Source organism: Ursus arctos, unplaced genomic scaffold, assembly GCF_023065955.2.
Source record: "Ursus arctos isolate Adak ecotype North America unplaced genomic scaffold, UrsArc2.0 scaffold_3, whole genome shotgun sequence".
In the NCBI taxonomy this organism is placed as follows: domain Eukaryota; kingdom Metazoa; phylum Chordata; class Mammalia; order Carnivora; family Ursidae; genus Ursus; species Ursus arctos.
In genome coordinates this window covers 79558036-79576054 of record NW_026622985.1, presented here as the reverse complement: position 1 = coordinate 79576054, position 18019 = coordinate 79558036, and the positions used below count along the sequence as shown (strand labels likewise).

Here is an 18019-nt window from a genome sequence, read left to right as displayed (position 1 = left end):
CTAAGGAATTTCTGAATGCAACTATTCAACAACAGCAGTAACAGAAACAAGAGCAAGTGGGGGACAGAGAGGTGAAGGTAAATTCTTAGGCCAGGTAGGGGGTGAGGGAGGTATAAAAGGTGGGGGGGGGGATGCTGAAGAAAAAGCACAGATGTAAGTTTCTCTAAGTAATACAAAGTCTTAATCTGAGGAGCCTGAGCTGAAGGCAGTGGGAATTGTGGGTCCTCTCAAGTTTTTTAAACTTGTGCCTATGTGGGAGATAGAATGAGATTGAAAGTGGAAAGTGGTTCTTTCTAGGAGGAACATTTCCTAATAGGGATTAACTATGGAATAGACTGCATCAGGAAGTATTTTAAAAACTTTTAAGAAATGCCTCCTTGAAGTCAAGCACTCACTGTGCCAGGTGCTGGTAAACCCACAAGGAATAGGACATGGTCTCAGCCCTCAAGGATCTGCGGCCTAGTGGGAGAGCCACCCAACTCGGAAGTGTCCTAGAGGAAGCTAGATGAGGTAGTGGGACTCTGCAAGAGATGGGGCCCTCCAACCCTGAGATTCCCTGTAGATAAGGGCTTGGCCTAGGCAGAGCAAGGAAAATGGAAAAAATTCTTATATACAAAAGAAATTTTTAAAGTGGAAATAACAAGTCCTGGACTTAGTGACTGCTTAGATGAAGTGAAGGAGCACTCAAAAATCTAAAGTTTTAATCCTAGGAAACTGGGAGAATGAACTAAATGGGTGTAAGAAAAGGGAAATTAGTTGAGTTCAAGACATGGAAAGTCTAAGATGATGGCAGAATATCTAAGAAGAGCCAACAGGGGTTCCTGGGTGGCTCAGTCGGTTAAGTGTCTGCCTTCGGCTCAGGTTATGATCTCAGGGTCCTGGGATGGAGCCCAGCGTGGGGCTTCCTGCTCAGTGGGTAACCTGCTTGTCCCTCTCCCTCTGCCCCTCCCCCCTGCTCATGCATTCTTTCTCTCTTTCTCAAATAAATAAACAAAACCTTAAAAAAAATAAAAATAAAAGGAATCAATAGGCTGGAGGAGATACTTAGAAGGATCATTGGCCAGGAGGCAACTGAGGGAGCCATGAGAACAAATAAGCTTTCTGAGGAGAGAAAACCACATTAAGCCTCAAGGGAGCCCTGGAGTTAGAAAGTAGGTGAAGGAGGAAGAGAACTTGAAGGGTGACACACATAAGAAGTGTCACCTTAGCTGCCCCCAAAGCCCACGAGTCCTGGATTCTGTCTCTCAGAGAAGTACTGAAGTACTGTTTATGGCAAGCATGACGTCAACCTCAAAAGGCTGATGTTCTTCAAGCATTCCCTACTCTTCCCATATGATGCTACTGAACATTTACTCCACAAAGAAATGTATTGTTTCCCATGTGCCAGACACTGTTCTAGGCATTGGGGATATAGCAATGAACAAAACAGACCAAACTCTCTCATGGTGCTTATATTCTGGTATGTAGCCAATAGTCCAGTTAAAAAAGCAAAACATATAGAATGGGAAGTAATGATAGGTACCAAGGAATAAAATAAGGCAGGGAAGGAGAAAAGAGAGTGCTGGGACTATCCAGAGTGATGTTGCAATCTTAGAGTGGCCAGGGAAGGCTCATGAAGAGGATGACATGTAAGTGAACATCTGAAGCGGGTGAAGAACATTCCAGGAAAAGGAAACAGCAAGAGGAAAGGCCCTGACCTGAAGTATGCTTGGAGTGTTGGAGAAGCAGCAGGGAGCCAGTGTGGCTGGACTGAGGTAATTGAGGAGAGTAGAGAAAATGAGGTCAGAGAGGAGGGAGCAGAGATGCGGGCGAGGAGCAGAGGGACACCATGTAGGACCTTTAGGCTATTATAAGGACTTTCGCTTCTACTCTGACTGAGAAGGCATGGAAGAGCCTGGCTGTTTACCAGATGGTTTCCTCTTCCTTCTGTGGACACAGCTAGACTATACTGTGGATGGGTAGCTGAGCTCTGAGCAAAGGAAAAGTAGCAGAAATGATGTCTAACACTTCCAGTATTTGCCTTACAAACCTGCCATGGGCCATTCTCCAAGCTCTCTCGAGATCTTTCTGTGGCAGCCCTAGAAGCCATGTAATGCAGATGGCACATCACAAGATGGAAGGAGCCCAGGTTCTTGTTAAAAAACTGCTCACTGAACAGGACTTTTTCTGAGTGAGAAATGAATTTCTATTGGTTATTTTATGCCACTGATATATGGGGAGTTCTCTCTTTCAGAGCTAGCATTACCTTAACTACTACGGATGGGAAGACATTGGAAGGTTTTGAGTGGAAAAGTGATGTGATCTAACATTTTAAAAGGGTTATGTGTGACCGGAGAGGGTGAGATGAGAAACAAGCCCCCATTTAGGCGGCTTTCGCAATAATCCAGGTGATGACGGTGAAGACGATGGCTTGGTCCAGGGTGGTAGCAGTGGAAACAGTGAGAAGTGTCGAATCCCGCCTATATTTTGAAAGTAGTTTAAAAGGATTTCCTGATGGGTTGGAAATGGGGTGGAGAGAAAGAGAGGATTCAAGGATGACTCCAAAGTTTTGAGAAAGTAGAAAAATGGAGCTGCCATGTGCTAGGATAGAGAAGACCTTGGGAGGAGCAAGTCTTGAGGGATCATATTGAAAGGTTAGTATTGGACATGTTGAGATGCCTATTAGATATTCAAATAGAAACATCAAGTAGGCAGTTGGATATGTGTCTGTGGAGTTCACAGTGTTCTGGACTAGAGGTATAAATTCGGGAGTAATCGGTTTATGTGTGATGTGCAGCCATGAGTTTTGATTTGGAGGTGGTAGAAGGTGTTGATGAGAATAAATCAGCAAAGGAAACGGAGAAAAAAAGTCAGTGAAGTAGGAGAGCCAGGAGACTGTAGTGTTCTAGAAGCCAAGTGAAGAAAGCATTTCAAGAAGAAAGGAGTAGTCCCATACGTCACATGCTGGTAACAGTGACAGGACGATGGATTAGCCATTGGCTTGAGCAACGTGGGGATCAAGTGTGGTGGGTAGTGGGTGCCAAAACCTACCAGAGTGTTCAGGAGAGAACGGGAAACAAGAAATTGGAAACCCTTTCAAGGAGTTTACTTTGAAGGGGTGGAGAAAATTGGAGCAGAGGGGTAGCGCGGCCAAGAGAAGTTTTATTTTCTATTTTTTCTTCTATTTCTTCTTTTCTATTTATTCTTCTATTTTTAAATGGAAGAAATAACAATATGTTTAGGAGAAATATCAGTTTGTTGCTGATGGGAAGGATCTAGGAGTGAGGATACAATTGATGCAGGAAAAAGGGAGAATTACTGGAGCAATGTCCTCGAGTAGAAGAGATGGGATGGGATCTTCTACAAAAGGGGACGAGTTGGACTTTGCTTTGAACTGATACAGTTCTTCCATAGTAACAAGGAAAGAAACTAGATCTATGGGTCTGGTTCCAGGTAGGTGGTGGACATGGTGGAGAGACCCTGGAGTTCTCTTTCAATTGCTATGATGTTCTCAGTGAAAAAGGAAGCTGGGTCATCAAGGGGCACGAGGGGTTTGAGGCGAGAGAAGGTGTGAACTAGCCATTCGGCAGAGAAAACAGATGAGGGGAGCACAGTATGATCTCCAGGCAACATTGAGGACCCTCCTGAGACTCGAGATTATGACTTTGAGGTAATACTGGTTAGTATAGCACATGGTTTTCTCCAGGCAAGTTTAGCAGCATGATGTAGGCATGGAGTTGGTGGAGAGTTGAACTTAGCCAAGCAAACAGATTCAAGTGGAAGAGTCACAAAGGTGTTGAGGGTGCGTGCAAGGGAATGGTAATAATAATGACTGATCGTGGAATCTAGGCTGAAGGGGAAGAAATGAGGACGTGAGGAGAGTGAGGGACAGTGAAAACCCAGAAGAAGGAATAGATTGTGGGATTAGTGGGTCGAAGGATTACTGGACTCGGGGAAAGACAGGCGGTGGTAGAGCTGGAGAGTGTGAGTAATGGGGTGGGGTGCAGTTATTAACGACAAACTCTAGGATAAAATCACAGGAGTCACTGGCTGATGAGGGTAGTGGGCAGGATTACTGGGCTGCGGCAGTTCAAGGAACAGCGAACAGGGCATGGAAAGGATCATTTAGGTGGATATTGAAATCACCAACAATTAGGACAAAACTTATCCTCAGAAAGAGTGATGGTGATCCAGTAGCTTACTTTTTAGTCCTCCAACCCTTTCAATTGCTCCAGTGAAGGCAAAGACCCTCGTAGGATATCTTAAATCAGAGCAAGACATCTAAAAAAGCTTTCCAATTGGAAAGTTGGTTGAAATACTCAGTCTATTTTTTCTACTGAATGTGAAATACTGTGCATTTTAAACAAAGTGGCCAGTCCACGAGCCATGTGATAGACACTCCTTGGTGACTCCCTTGATCTATAATTCGTGAACCTCTGATTTTATCTTTACTTTGAGCCTGGAACCTCTGACATACCTATGTTTTGAGGCTGTGCCTGCTCTCTGTGGAGTCATTGGTTTCGTAAGCACTAACAAGGCGTGTCAACATTTAAAGGGGGTGTCATAGCCCAAAGAAATTGAGCCAGTGTCCATAGGACTGAGACAACAGCCAACTTAGAAAGTTGGACCACAAAAGAGAAAGGCCCCTACCTCACACACCTTGTCTTAACACTGCCCCCTGCAGGAATCTTTCTGCAGCCTCTCACCCAAACCTTCATTTGAAACACCAGGGCCAGGCTAGCAAGTCCAAGTTACGCAATGTGCTAAGGAAGAAGGTGCAAAGCTTGAATCAAAAGAGGGACTAGCAACAACAACAACAATAACTACAACAAAAACTGGCAGAAAAGGAAACTTCAGGAGAGACCCTTGGCTGGAATTAGTTTCCGGCCCCTCATAGTTCACCAGAATCACTGGCACAGAGAAGAAAACACATTTGTTTGGGTATATGGCCTTACTTTCAAGTTTTAAATTAGATAAATAGAAGCTTCGTGAGGCATTTCTCAGTGGTGTATTTCTTCTCTTGTCCTCTTCAGCTTCTCATTCAGGTCCCTTCTCTTTTCTTCTGTTACCACCTCTCTGTGAGATCTCTCCTCTTCTGATTTCCTCCCTCCACCTCCTCTTCACCGCCATTTTGCTCTCTTCCACCTCTCCGCTGGTCCTGCTTCCCTTTCCTTCCTTCTCTCCATCTCTTGGCCGTGGCCCTTCTGAGAGTACATCTTCTTGTGCCCGCCCTGGTGGTGGTAACGGAGGCAAGGTGTGATGGGTGGTGGTGCGGACCTGGAGTTTACGTAGTGGAGTGATGATGGTGGAATAATGCTTCTTACCCGGAGCCATGCTCCCAAATGGTTCTCCAAGGAAAGGCTATGCTATCAGCATGAGATGATTCTATTTTTTCCTTAGTTGTAGCTTTCTCCTCCCCCACATCCAGACTGAGTCCCTCAGAAAGCTGAATGCTGCAGAGTGGCGTTGGTGAGGGTTGCATAGATTGTCCCCAGCGCAAAAGGGTGGTCCAAACAGAATTTCCTGTTAGCGTAGGAGAGAAAAGTGTCCAATGAGACACAGCTTGCCTAAAACGCTTTTCTGTGGACACATAGATTCTTAAGGTAATTTTTTAATTGTCAACTATTAATAACAGGTATCTTGTAAGAGGTAGTGGTTTATTAACATTATTTGACGAGAATACACAAACCACTCCAACCTTCTTTAGGGATCTCTCTCTGGTCAGACAGAGGCACATAGGAAGTACTTAATGCATATTTGCCAAATGAATATATAGATGTGTGGATGAGCCTTTGGCACATGGAAAGATAAGGGCTGGGCTCCAAAAAAGTATCACCCCCACCCCACACTTTCTGGCCTAGTCCATTTTCACTCTTTGCAACAGAAGGTCGGGGCTCCCCAGGAGCTCTGGAAAGGCAAAGGGAGAGCCAGCTTCCCACTCCCTCAAAGAGTCCAGAGGCACTCAGCGGAGGTGGCAGACCCTCCCACACGGCAGGGAGAAAGCAGGTCTAGCCAAAACAGTGTTGTCTGGGTCTCTATCCCTTCAGGGCCACTGGCAAGAACTCCCAGACGCCTCTAGCGGCTCTGGAGCTGCCACATTTAGGGTTTCACTCAACCCAGTTGGAGGTAGAGAAGAATAGGGCGGGAACAAAGAGAATTTAGGTGGCCTTGGCTGGCACCCCCCACTCCCACCCACAGCCTCCTGGAATCACCCCCAGGACCCTAGGATCTGAACCCAGGCCTGAGACTGAACGCCAGGGCTGTCCCATGAAGGCGGTCAGATTATTCCCATCACAGTACCTATATGAGTGGAGCCAGCTGTGGCCCAGTGGAGGCTGCCAGGGTGCTGAGGAGTGAAAGGGGCTGCGGCCCAGAAGGGTTCTCTCTTTCCCACTCTCCGTAAGTGAGCGAATCTCTCCAACTGAGGTCGCGGGTGCAAGGGATGCCGTCTTCGCTGCGAGTATCCTTCTCTAGGGCAGAAAGGGAATGCATTTGTTTGTAACTTTAATTCACAGAGCGGTCTCACAGGTCATGGCCAACACTGTGGGTGCTTACTGTGAGCCAGGCATGGTTCCAAACAATCACATGCCTTAATGCTCTTTTAATCCTCACAAGGAGCCTGAGAGGTCCGTGCTGCTGTAGTCCCCATTTTACTAGGATTCTGAGGCCCAGCGAGGTTAAGTCACTTACCCGTGGTCACCTAATGAGGAGTCAGAGCCAGAATTCAAAGCCAGGCAGTTGGGCAATAGAGCCCATGTTTTAACCATTATAACGTTTGAACTATTATAACGTTTGCAGTGCCAGTAAAAGGAGAGAACCAGCATGACTTGGAGAGGATCACTGAGTGAATTTCCCGAGCAAATTCAGCTAGCTGAACTGGCCATGGCCTAGAACCCAGATGGCCTTAAGCCAGGGTCTGTTCTTGGTCCATTTGGCTTCAGCTACTCAAAAGGTGGCTTGCAGCCCAACAGCTTTGGCATTACCTGGGAGCATGTTAGAAACGCACAATCTTGGATGTATCCAGACCAACGGACTCAAAATCTCCATTTTAACAAGATCCGCAGGGGACTGCTTGCACATTATGGTTTGGAAAGCACTGTGATAGGCCACGCTACCCACTGGTGGGGGAGCTGAAAGGTTCAGCCACACAGGTAAGCCTTGGGACACTGGTTTTTCCAAAAGTCGCTCTCTCTTCCTTTTCATCCAGAAGTTCCCAGAGGCTGGGGTATAACTGTCCTTCCAAACTCAAAGGGTACACTCAATGGACGGAAGAGGAAAAAACGGTTCCTTCAGTTCCAAGGAAAGTGAAGGGTCCTGAGGACATTCATTGACATCAGCCTCAGGACAGCTTGGGCGTGGTGGTTCCCATGACACCACGTACCTTGTGACTCTGAAATTCCAGCTGTTTTCTCAAGTCCTAGAAATTAGTGTGACTTATTCTTTCTGTCTCCTTCAACCATAATCTCATGGGGTATGTTCTGAGTATGTGTGTGATTGAATGTATGTGTGAAAACATGAATGCCTCATCACTGTCTTATCGGTCACGTGACATGAGAAAGCATTCTCAGGCTTGGGAAAACATGGGCCAGGCTCAGCTCTACTCACCATTTAGAACAGGGGCTGAATGACCTGGCAGCCTCTAGGCTGAATTTGGCCCGCGGGTATGTTTTGTTTGCCCACTGAGTATCAGCCGAGACTATGTTTTAGTTTTTATGTGGCAGGGTGTACGTCACATAAAAATCCAGATTTTTGGCTTTTGTTGAGAAATCGGAGTACCCTGCTAACTTGAGTATGGTGGCCAAGAGCCTAGAGAAACTCAAACTGAGGTATGGAAGGACAACAGAGATACTCAGCTCAGACCCCGGGCCTTCCCGAACAGCCTCCTGGGGGGCGTGAGGGACCCCTGTGTTTGTGCTCCTGAGGTACCCCAGGCATGAGCTGTGAACGTTGCCTAGAAAAAGAGATTTTGCGATTTTAGGATCTCCCCATCTGACTCTACCAAATGATAAACCCTCTCGAGGGGGTAGTGTGTCCTTCTTCATTGTGACTCCAAAGCCTTCGAGTGTGTTGGGCACTTACCGAGTGCTCACGGCATGTTCTGGAAAGAGTAAATGAATGAATGAACTAGTGGAAGACTACTGTAGCCGGCCAGGCATGCGGTGATAAGGTGGATTAGGGAAGAATCTGTGGGAGTAGAACTGAAGAATATCAGAAACATTTCAAAGAAAGAAATCGGCAAGACTTGCCAACTTGAGTATGGTGGCCAAGAGCCTAGAGAAACTCAAACTGAGGTATGGAAGGACAACACAGATACGGGAAAGCTGGCATGGGGAGCTGGAGGGGGACGTATTCCTACATCTGTGCGGCAGAAAGTTCTCCAAGACGTGGGTGCCCGTGCCCTCCATTACCTGAGCTGCCCCTTTTGGTCTGTGTCTTTTTGCTGCTCCTGGAACTCCAGCCATTTCAGGATCAAGGAAATGAAGGTCAAAAGGAAAAGAACAGAGCATGAAATTCTCATTTCAAATCTTGTTTCTAGTTATATTTTTCTTGATGCAAAAGCTTTAGAGGCAGATATAAATATGAAAAAGGCCAGCTGTGGCTACACTGGGTGGGTGTGCCGCATATTAAAGCACCAGAAGAGAAACTGGGGCGGGGGGAGCAGAGCCCATGCTGCTGCTTTTGCTGAGGAAGAGTGGGTGTGACTCCATCTGTTTGGTCCTTTGTCTCAGCCTTTTATTTTATTTGCTGTAAGTTGCTTGTTGTTGCCACTGTGCGAAAACTGATATAATTGCAACCAGACTAGAACCTGCCTGAATGAGGAGAGAAACCATCACTCAGGGCTTCGTTCTGGGAAATTAAAGAGAAGAAACCAAATGTCTGTACCAAGCAATTACTGAGACAACAGTGAAGCAACAATTCATTTCTCCCTATTTCTCACAGCCCTCTGATCCATTTGGGACATGACAGCCCAGATTAGGTTGCCCCAGCCTACTGGCTGGCCTCTCCACACCTAGGCTCCCTCCCTTCAAATCAACTGTCACCGAAACAGCCAGCCTGACCTTTCCAGAATGTAGATTGGATCACGTCACTTCCCAGTGTAAAATGAGGCTAAAGCTCGCACTCTCCTAACGTCTTAATTCATTCCCGTGACTCCCCAGGCCCTGGCTCAGCCCTGCCCACTTCTCCTTCGTCCTCCCATCACCACCATTTCCCCACTGGCCTTCCCTCCCTTTTTCTAAACTCACCAAGTCTCTTCCTCAGGATGAAACCTCATTTGTTCCCTCAACCTTTACAGCTTTCTTCACCCTGCATCTGGTTAGAGCCTATTTCTCCTTCTGGTCTTAGTCTCCTCTGACCCTCCAGAAATATTAAAAGCTGCCTGTGCCAGAGATTACCAACAGGCCTCCAGTCTCCCTTCTTCCCTGCTCCCTCGTAGGCAGAGCATCTAATTGTGCATTGGGCACATGGCTATGCACAATGATGAGTGTATTTCCCAGCTCCCTTGTAGCTGGTCGTGGCCAGGTGACTGAATGGTGGCCATGAATATAAACAGAAGCTATCCTTCTAACAGTAATAAAAAAAAAATCCACGATTTAAGATTTTGAGATGGTCAATAAGTTGCTTCAATATCTCTTGCTCTATTAGAGTCCAGGGGTCTCCCTCCAGCTCAGCAATGTGACATCTTATCCAGAAATTTCTTAACTACAAATCTCTGATACACACACACACACACACACACACACACACACACACACACACACACACGGAGTGACAACCTCCAGTGTAAACTCTTAGGCAATGGGCAACTAACAAGTATTTTTCTTGTGTGAATACTTTTCTACTTCCAGCTCATGTTTGAATTAATAATACAAGTTAATATTTGTTGAGGATTTCCTTACGTCTGCCTCTAAATCCGCCGAGGAGCATGCCAAGTACTAATGTGTATGAGCTCATTTAATCTTGCGATATCTGGATGAGGTTGGCATTACCATGACTTCCATTTTGCAGATCTGAACACTTATGACTAGAAAAGTGAAGCAATGTGCCCAAGGGCTTATGGTCAGAACAGTGACTTGGGCCCAGGGCTGTGTGAGCTCTGAACCACTATTAAGAGATCGCCCCCTCCAACTCTACTGGTTTAATACCAGCACTGGGGAAAAGCCTTTCTTCTTTTCCTTTCCTTTTTTTTTTTTTTTAAGATTTTATTTATTTATTTGACAGAGATAGAGGCAGCCAGCAAGAGAGGGAGCACAAGCAGGGGGAGTGGGAGAGGAAGAAGCAGGCTCACAGCAGAGGAGCCTGATGTGGGGCTCGATCCCATAACGCCAGGATCACGCCCTGAGCCGAAGGCAGACGCTTAACCGCTGTGCCACCCAGGCGCCCCTCTTTTTTTCCTTTTCTTTTTTTTTCTTTCCTTTCCTTCCTCCCTCCCTCCCTCCCTCCCTTTCTTTCTTTCTTTCTTTCTTTCTTTCTTTCTTTCTTTCTTCTGTCTGCGTTGCTGGTCCCTATTGTGGCAAAAACCTTCTTCTTTCTAACACCTGTTTTTTCTCTTCCGGTGACACTTACTAACTTATTTCTGTCCTCCCTTTTCTTTTAAACCATAAATCAAGAATGCCAGGACCCCGATTCCCACATTATCTTTGCGCTCTGGTCGTGGTGCCCTGTGGTCTAAGTGCTCTCAATGCCTGTCAACCCGAAGTCATCTGCACATACGGGGACATTTTCTCAGGCATGGAGAAGATGGACCTGTACAATGGAGCTTTCCAGAACATTTATACATTTAGACAGCTATCGCAGAAGCTACCTGAAGTCCGAGCAGAGGCCAGGTGAATAGGTAAATGAACTCAATGAGTAGACAACGTTTTATAGTTATTTCTCTGTAAGAACTAGGAACAGGATTAGAAATTAGGTTTCCTTTCCCACCTGTGCTACTAACTTATTCTTATCGAAGAGTTACTTTTGATTTCTTATAGCATTCCACCTCTGGAGTCAAGCCCAGCGTGCTTGCTGCGTGGAGGAGACTAAGGCAAAGGGAACCGGGGAGGCTGCTCGGAGTGGAGCATAAAACCTGGAGACTGAGTGGCAGCCTTTCATGCTCCCCCCTCTGCACCTTTTCCAAGTGACTTGCTTTCTGGATCTTATGGGCCAGACCATCTGGGCTGCAGCAGGGACGTCAGGCTGGCCTGATTTAAGGCATGTACCTGAACGCGTTGTGCTGGTGCAAGTCGGCAAAAATCTGAGAGAGCGCCTCACTCTCCCCCTTGGCCATCAGCTGCATGAGGCTCTCGCTGGGCTGGGAGGCTTGCAGTTTCTTCTGTACTGACTAGATGGAGAAAAACAAGCAAAGCCAGGTGGTTAAGGCCCTAGGGTCTCTGCGTTTTCCTAATCACGGTCCAGACCTGAAAATGCTGAAACTCGAACTGTTCCTCTGGGCTGCTGTGTCAGCTGCTCAGAGAGGCCATTCTGAGGCCATATCTGTTTTGGTTTTTTTAAAAGATTTTATTTATTTATTCGACAGAGATAGAGACAGCCAGCGAGAGAGGGAACACAAGCAGGGGGAGTGGGAGAAGAAGAAGCAGGCTTATAGCGGAGGAGCCTGATGTGGGGCTCGATCCCATAACGCCGGGATCACGCCCTGAGCCGAAGGCAGACGCTTAACCGCTATGCCACCCAGGTGCCCCCATATCTGTTTGTTTATAGCCCCTGTATTGTTATAAATATCCCTTAGCGCCTAAAAGATAATACTGTCATTGAAAACTTGAGAAATAATTTAGTAGATAATCTATTCTTATTAACATACCTTCATATGTTCCTGAATAGCTTATTCCTATAAAGTTTAATAAAGCTTCTGCTACTTGGTTTTATATTTAAATGTAGGGGGATGGGGCGCCGGGGTGGCTCAGTCGTTAAGGGTCTGCCTTCGGCTCAGGTCATGATCCCAGCGTCCTGGGATGGAGCCCCACATCGGGCTTCCTGCTCGGCGAGGAGCCTGCTTCTCCCTCTCCAACTCCCCCTGCTTGTGCTCCCTCTCTCACTGTCTCTCGCTGTCAAATAAATAAATAAAATCTTAAAAAAAAAAATACATGTAGGGGGATCAAATATCTGTTGTAGGAATTTAATAGATCCTTAAAAAAATTAGTTTCTCGGGGCGCCTGGGTGGCTTAGTCAGTTGAGTGTCTGCCTTCAGTTCAGGTCATGATCCCAGGGTCCTGGGATTGAGCCCCACGTCGGTCTCCCTGCTCAGTGGGGAGTTTGCTTCTCCCTCTCCCTCTGCCCCTCATGCTGGCTATCTCTCTCTCTCTCTCTCAAATAAGTAAATAGTATCTTTAAAAAAATTTAATCTCCCTAAGAAAAATCCTGTATTGAGCTGCTTTTTACAGTTGGGTAAAATTGTTTCCTTTTCTGTTGCCTGTGATACCCCCATAGGTACTCCAACTGTGCATGCAGCTCATATTCATTCATTCACTAATTCATTCATTCACTAATTCATTCATTCATTCATTCATTCATTCATTCATTCATTCACTGTTTATTGAATGTCAGCTATGTACCAGGCACTAGGGATATAATAGCTAAGAAGATGGGGGAAACCCCCTGCCTTCATGGAGTTTACTTTACAGCTCAAATTGGTCTGATGTCACATCTTAAGGCCTGGGGCAAAAATGCCCAGGTGAATTCTATCAAACATTTAAAGACGTGGTAATACCAATTCTTCAGAAACTCAGAAAACAGAGGAGGAGGGAACACTTCCCATTTCAGTCAATGAGGCTAGTACTACTACTCCAAGACCAAAGCCAGAATACCACAAAGATTTCTGAAGAAAACTACAGGCCAATATCACTAATGAACATAGACGCAAAGCTCCTTAACAAAATGCTAACAAACTGAATCCAGTAACATATAGAAAGGATTATATATGCCATGACCGGGTGGAATTTTTATTGCAGAAACACAAGTTCAGTGAAGATATGGAGAAACTGAAACCCTCATGCATTGCCGATGGGAATGTAAAATGGTGTAGCCACTTTGGAAAATAGTTTCTCAGTTTCTTTAAAAGTTAAATCTAGGGGCTCCCGGGTGGCTCAGTTGGTTCAGCATCTGCCTTCGGTTCAGGTCATGATCCCAGGGTCCTGGGATCAAGTCCTTTTTTTTTTTTTTTTTAAGATTTTTTTTTTTTTAAGATTTTATTTATTTATTTGACAGAGAGAGAGAGAGACAGCCAGCGAGAGAGGGAACACAAGCAGGGGGAGAGGGAGAGGAAGAAGCAGGCTCCCAGCGGAGGAGCCTGATGTGAGGCTCCATCCCGGGACCCTGGGATCACGCCCTGAGCCAAAGGCAGACGCTTAACGACTGCGCCACCCAGGTGCCCCTGGGATCAAGTCCCGCATCAGGCTCCCTGCTCAGGGGGGGCCTGCTCCTCCCTCTGCGTCTGCTGCTCCCCCTGCTTGTGCTCTCTCTCTCTGTGTCAAGTAAATAAATAAAACCTTTAAAAAATTTTAAAAATAAAAGTTAAATCGAAACTTACTCTATGACCCAGCCATTACATTCCTTGGAATCTACCCAAGACAAATGAAACATACATCTATGCAAAAAACTTGTACACAAATGTTCATATCAGCATTATTCATAACAGTCAAAAACTGGAAACAACCCAAATGTCCAACTGGTGAATGGACAAATGAAATGTGGTATATCTATACAAAGGGATGCTAGTCAGCAATGAAAAGGAATATGGAGTGACTCTGCCAGAGATGAGCCTGAAAAGCATTGTATGTTGTAGATTTCGTTTATATGAAATGTCTAAGAAATATGAACGTAGAGAGACTGAACACAGATCAACGGCTGCCTAGGGCAGGAAACAGGGACATCTGAATGACTGCCAACGGGCACAGGGGAATTTTTAGGGCGATGGAAGTGTTCTAAAACTGGATAGTGGGGGTGGCTGCCCAACTCTATAGTCACTGAGAATGCTGAGCTGTATACTGGAAAGGGCTGGGTTTTATGGTTGTAAATTATACCTCAAGAAAGCGGATTAGCAAAGGCCTAAGGCAGGGATCACCTTCCCGGGGTGCTCACATACCCTCTCACCTAAGCTCCACAGTTCAGCTCTGGCCTTTGCTGGAGGTGGCAATGGTGCCCACTTACGTCAGAGTCTCCCGAGGGGCTGCAGCTGTTCTTGGGTACCAGACAGTGAGTGACAAGAATCCTAGGGTCCTTGGTGGTGATGGACAGGCCCTTATGCAGAATTTGAACCAGCCGGATCCAGAAGTGGAAGACAGTCTCAGGATGGTCAGGGTGGAGCCGTAGGTAGTAGATCTTCTCGGTGACTGTCCTCAGCCGCAAGATGCGTTGGAGCCGGTCACAGACCTGGAGCTCCACAAACTTCAGTGGGAGGATCCTGAAGCCACAAGGGGAGACACACCGTGGCAACCCTATGGCTTCTGATCCAACCCTATCTTCATTAATATGAGGAGTCTCTCCTACAGGACTGAGGCTTTTGGGGGTAGGAGAGAGAATGCTTAGCACTGTGGTGCTCAAACTTTGGGGAAACCAGATTCACCTGGGGAGCTTGTTTACAATGCAGACACCTGAAGATATCCCTTAAAACTCAGATTTGGTAGATCTGGGGTGTTGCCCTGAAATCTGCCCTGACTCCCATGCTGCTGTTCCCTGGGATCCTGCTTGAGAGGAGTAAGGTGGCTGAGGTCATAGGGGGTTTCAGTTTCCTTCTCTGCCACAGAGTGGCATTGGCCAGCTTGTCTGTTCGTGGACCCCAGTGCTCTCACTACTCTTGCCAAAGGGGCTAAAGCTCAAGGAACCGGACTGCACTTTCTACAGGTATATCCAGAACATAGAGGCGACGTTTATCACCGAGCCGGCATGGATTCCCGGGAATCTCTAGAGATTCCTGAGATATCCTACAGATTACTTGAAGAGGTTCAAACATCCAAAAGGGCTGTTCCATCCCAGAGGAGTCTGAGGTCCCTGTTACAGTTCTAAGTGAGACTTAGTTCCACTCATTTTCCCAGTAGGAAAACTGAGGTGCGGCAAATAGCTCGAGACTCACCAATTATTTGAGTCATTTGGATACCAAAGACTAGACCCCGTGTCTCACAATCAGTGCTCCATTTGCTGGACCTCACTGCTTCCTCGCCCCTCGGCCCAAGGCAGGGAGATTTCCTATGGACTCAGTGGGGTGAGAGCAGCAGGAAGGAAAGTGGGCATGTTGACTGGCTTCTCGCTGCTGACCGCATAACACTTCCCTTTGCACGCCCCCCCCCAACCTTGGCCTTAATGCTTCTAGTGTGCCCCTCTGTCTTGGGCTACTGTTGTCTAAAAAAATAATGTCACTGCCAGTGACTTCTCTGTTTCTCCCTACTTTGAGTTGAGTCACAAAGCAGCCTCTGCTTTGGGTCCACCCCTCACCCTACTGGTCCTCTGTTCCCATCTGTATTGCTTACCTCTTCAGCTTGATGTTTGGGGCCGTGGATGGTCTGTTCCACGTCTGGCTCTGTCCCTGGTGCCATTTGACACTAGCCATGAGGAGGATATTGGGAAGGGGCAGGCAGGGCACGGAGGAGGTTACCCCAAGGGCCATGGTGTTGGAGGCTTTGTAGATGTCTATCCAGTTCCTGCCCTTTCTGACCTGCAAAGCAGCCCCACGGGCACAGCCTGAGTTTGGCAGAAGCAGCCCAAGTCTGTATTCTAGCAGAGGGTTTCTCAACTTCAGCCCTCTTCACATTTGGGACTGGATAATTGTTAGGGGGAGGGGGCTCTCCCATGCCCTGCAGGATGGTTAGCGGCAGCCTCAGCTCTACCCACTAGATGCCGGTAGCAATCCTTCCCCTCCCCCCGCCCCCCCCAACTTGGGACCACAAAAATATCTCCAGAGGTTGCCAAATGCCCCCTGGCGGTGGAGGACGAAATCAACGCTTGTTGAGAACCACTATTTAAACCTATGTTGGTTAAACAACTGTTAAGAGTATTTCACCACCTCCTATTGACAATTGCCCACAAGAACCATAACCCAAGAGTTCCCGGACTTGTGTCACATTTCTGTGACTCCTCCCCACGCTGCTTCCTGGCTTTTCTCTGAAAAATTTGTCCTGAGGCCATTCTTTGAGGGGCCCTATTATCCCCTGCACTTTCCCTGAACTGTGAGGTCCCTTGCAGCTCCCGAGGTCTGCTTATTCTGGGTTCCACCTGGCCAGAGGAAAGCAAGCACAGGCAAGGAAACAAAGCTGCACGGAGGGGCCCTGGGGCTCAGTCGGTTAAGCAGCCGACTCTTGATTTCCATTCAGGTCGTGATCTTGGGGTCCTGGGATGGAGCCCCTCATCCCCCAATCATGGGCTCTGTGCTCAGCGGGGAGTTTGCTTGAGATTCTCTCTTACTCTCCCTCAGCTCCTCCCTCTGTGCAGTGGACACGCGCACTCAATCTTTCTCTCTCTCTCTCAAATAAATAAACAAATCTTTTTTAAAAATGCCCTGAGTACCCGTTGTACTTGAGCCTTTGCTTCCTGTGTGCGTGTAATGACCAGGTTGGTCCAACCCTTTTTATAATAGAGGACACTGGGATTCGGGGCACACAGGTCACTCGCACAATGACACCTCCTGAGGAGAAAGCAGAGACTCTGAACCCTGGTCCCTCTGGGCACCCAGCTCCTGTTCTTCCACCAGTCAGCATTTCTGTGGGCAGCCCATGTCACTGCCTCTGTGTTCACTTCTTTGGGCTGACAGCCTGGAGAAGGAAGCACATTCAGGGGTTCGGATACCAGGTCCTCTACTCAGAGCAGAGAACACTTGACCTGTGTCCCCACGATGACAAGTGTCTGCAGACGAAGCCCTGTCTGGGGCTCTGCAAAGTCAGGGTCAGATGCATTCCAGGCCCACTGACTTCTCCTCGCCTCAGTTCTCACTCCACTCCAGTTCCCCAGACAGACTCTCCAGGTCACATCTTGGGAACAGGTTTAGAAGAATCAAGGAGTGCCATTCTGAGCGACCCAAGAGTACCTGGACAAAGTTGCTTTCAAACACCACTGAGTCAGGAAATAGGTTGAATTCCGGAGAATGAAGCATCTGGCAAAGCAGTCCCTCCTCCACACCCAGGCCCACTCCAGGGTTCGGCTCCCCATCCACGGGCAAGAGGCCCCTGACTTCTTCCCAGGCATTCAGGGAAGGGAAGGTTGGAAAAGATCTTGTGACTTTTACTGTCTTCTTTGATTTCCACCCAGTCTTTCTCTGTGGAACTGATGACAACATTTCCGCACATGCTCAGGGGCCTGCTGCAAGTTTGTCCTGGTATCTCTCTCTTCCCTCCTGGCCTTGGGCAGCTGCCCAAGGCCTGGGACCGCCAATCAGCTCACAATGATGAATGGATGACATCATGAAAAAAACCAGGCCAGGCCTGCAGGAAAGGGAAACGCAGAGGAGCCTCCCTTTTCCTCCAGAGGGCTTGTTTCTGCCCTGATATTCCCCAGCCCGTCAGGAACCCCGGAGACATAGTGCCCCCAGAGCTTGCTGGGAAAGGGGTGAGCCATGCAGGAAGCAAGGAAGGAAGGCTGCTGGGAGGGTATTTTCTTCCCTGCCTTTCAACCCTCCCTTACTCTTAATGCAACCTACCCCAAACAGTTTTAAGGGCTGTTGTCTATTTAAAGCCCAGCCTTTCTGAGCTGTGCATGAGGTGGGAACACACGTGCCCTGGTTTATCTGCAGGAGCCTTTTCCGTTTTGGAAGGGATTGCTGGGCCCTGCTCCGCGCTCTGCTATGCCTGGCTGGTTACTTCTGCAGGCCTATTTCCCTTAGGAGGTCAAACTGAAGCAGGAGTCCAAGTAATTAGTTTCTTACCCAGAGGCTGGCTCTGTGAGGGTGCCAGCCGAGAAGAAGAGAACTGGGATGGGGCAGTTCTGCCAGATCAGCAAGACAGTCCCCCTCTCAGAGTGACAGCATTCCTCATCCTGGAGTCAGAAGAAGCAAGAGCCCAAATCCTGCAGTGGCTAGGTCAAGGGCAAGGAAGGAAGCAGGCCGAGCACTGTTCAAGTC

General features: G+C 47.5%; 1 protein-coding gene across 1 annotated transcript; it reads right to left on the bottom strand.

Annotated features, from left to right (window-relative positions):
* Positions 1–3151: 3151 nt before the first annotated feature.
* GARIN1B (golgi associated RAB2 interactor 1B) lies at positions 3152–17239 on the bottom strand. Its single transcript, XM_048213120.1, has 7 exons — positions 16991–17239; positions 15441–15625; positions 14125–14377; positions 11181–11302; positions 8388–8425; positions 6280–6449; positions 3152–5502 (listed from the first exon to the last, which is right to left on the bottom strand). The coding sequence occupies exons 1-6, from the start codon at positions 17237–17239 to the stop codon at positions 6280–6282; spliced, it is 1017 nt and encodes a 338-aa protein (XP_048069077.1). The 3' UTR covers positions 3152–5502.
* Between the last annotated feature and the right edge of the window lie 780 nt (positions 17240–18019).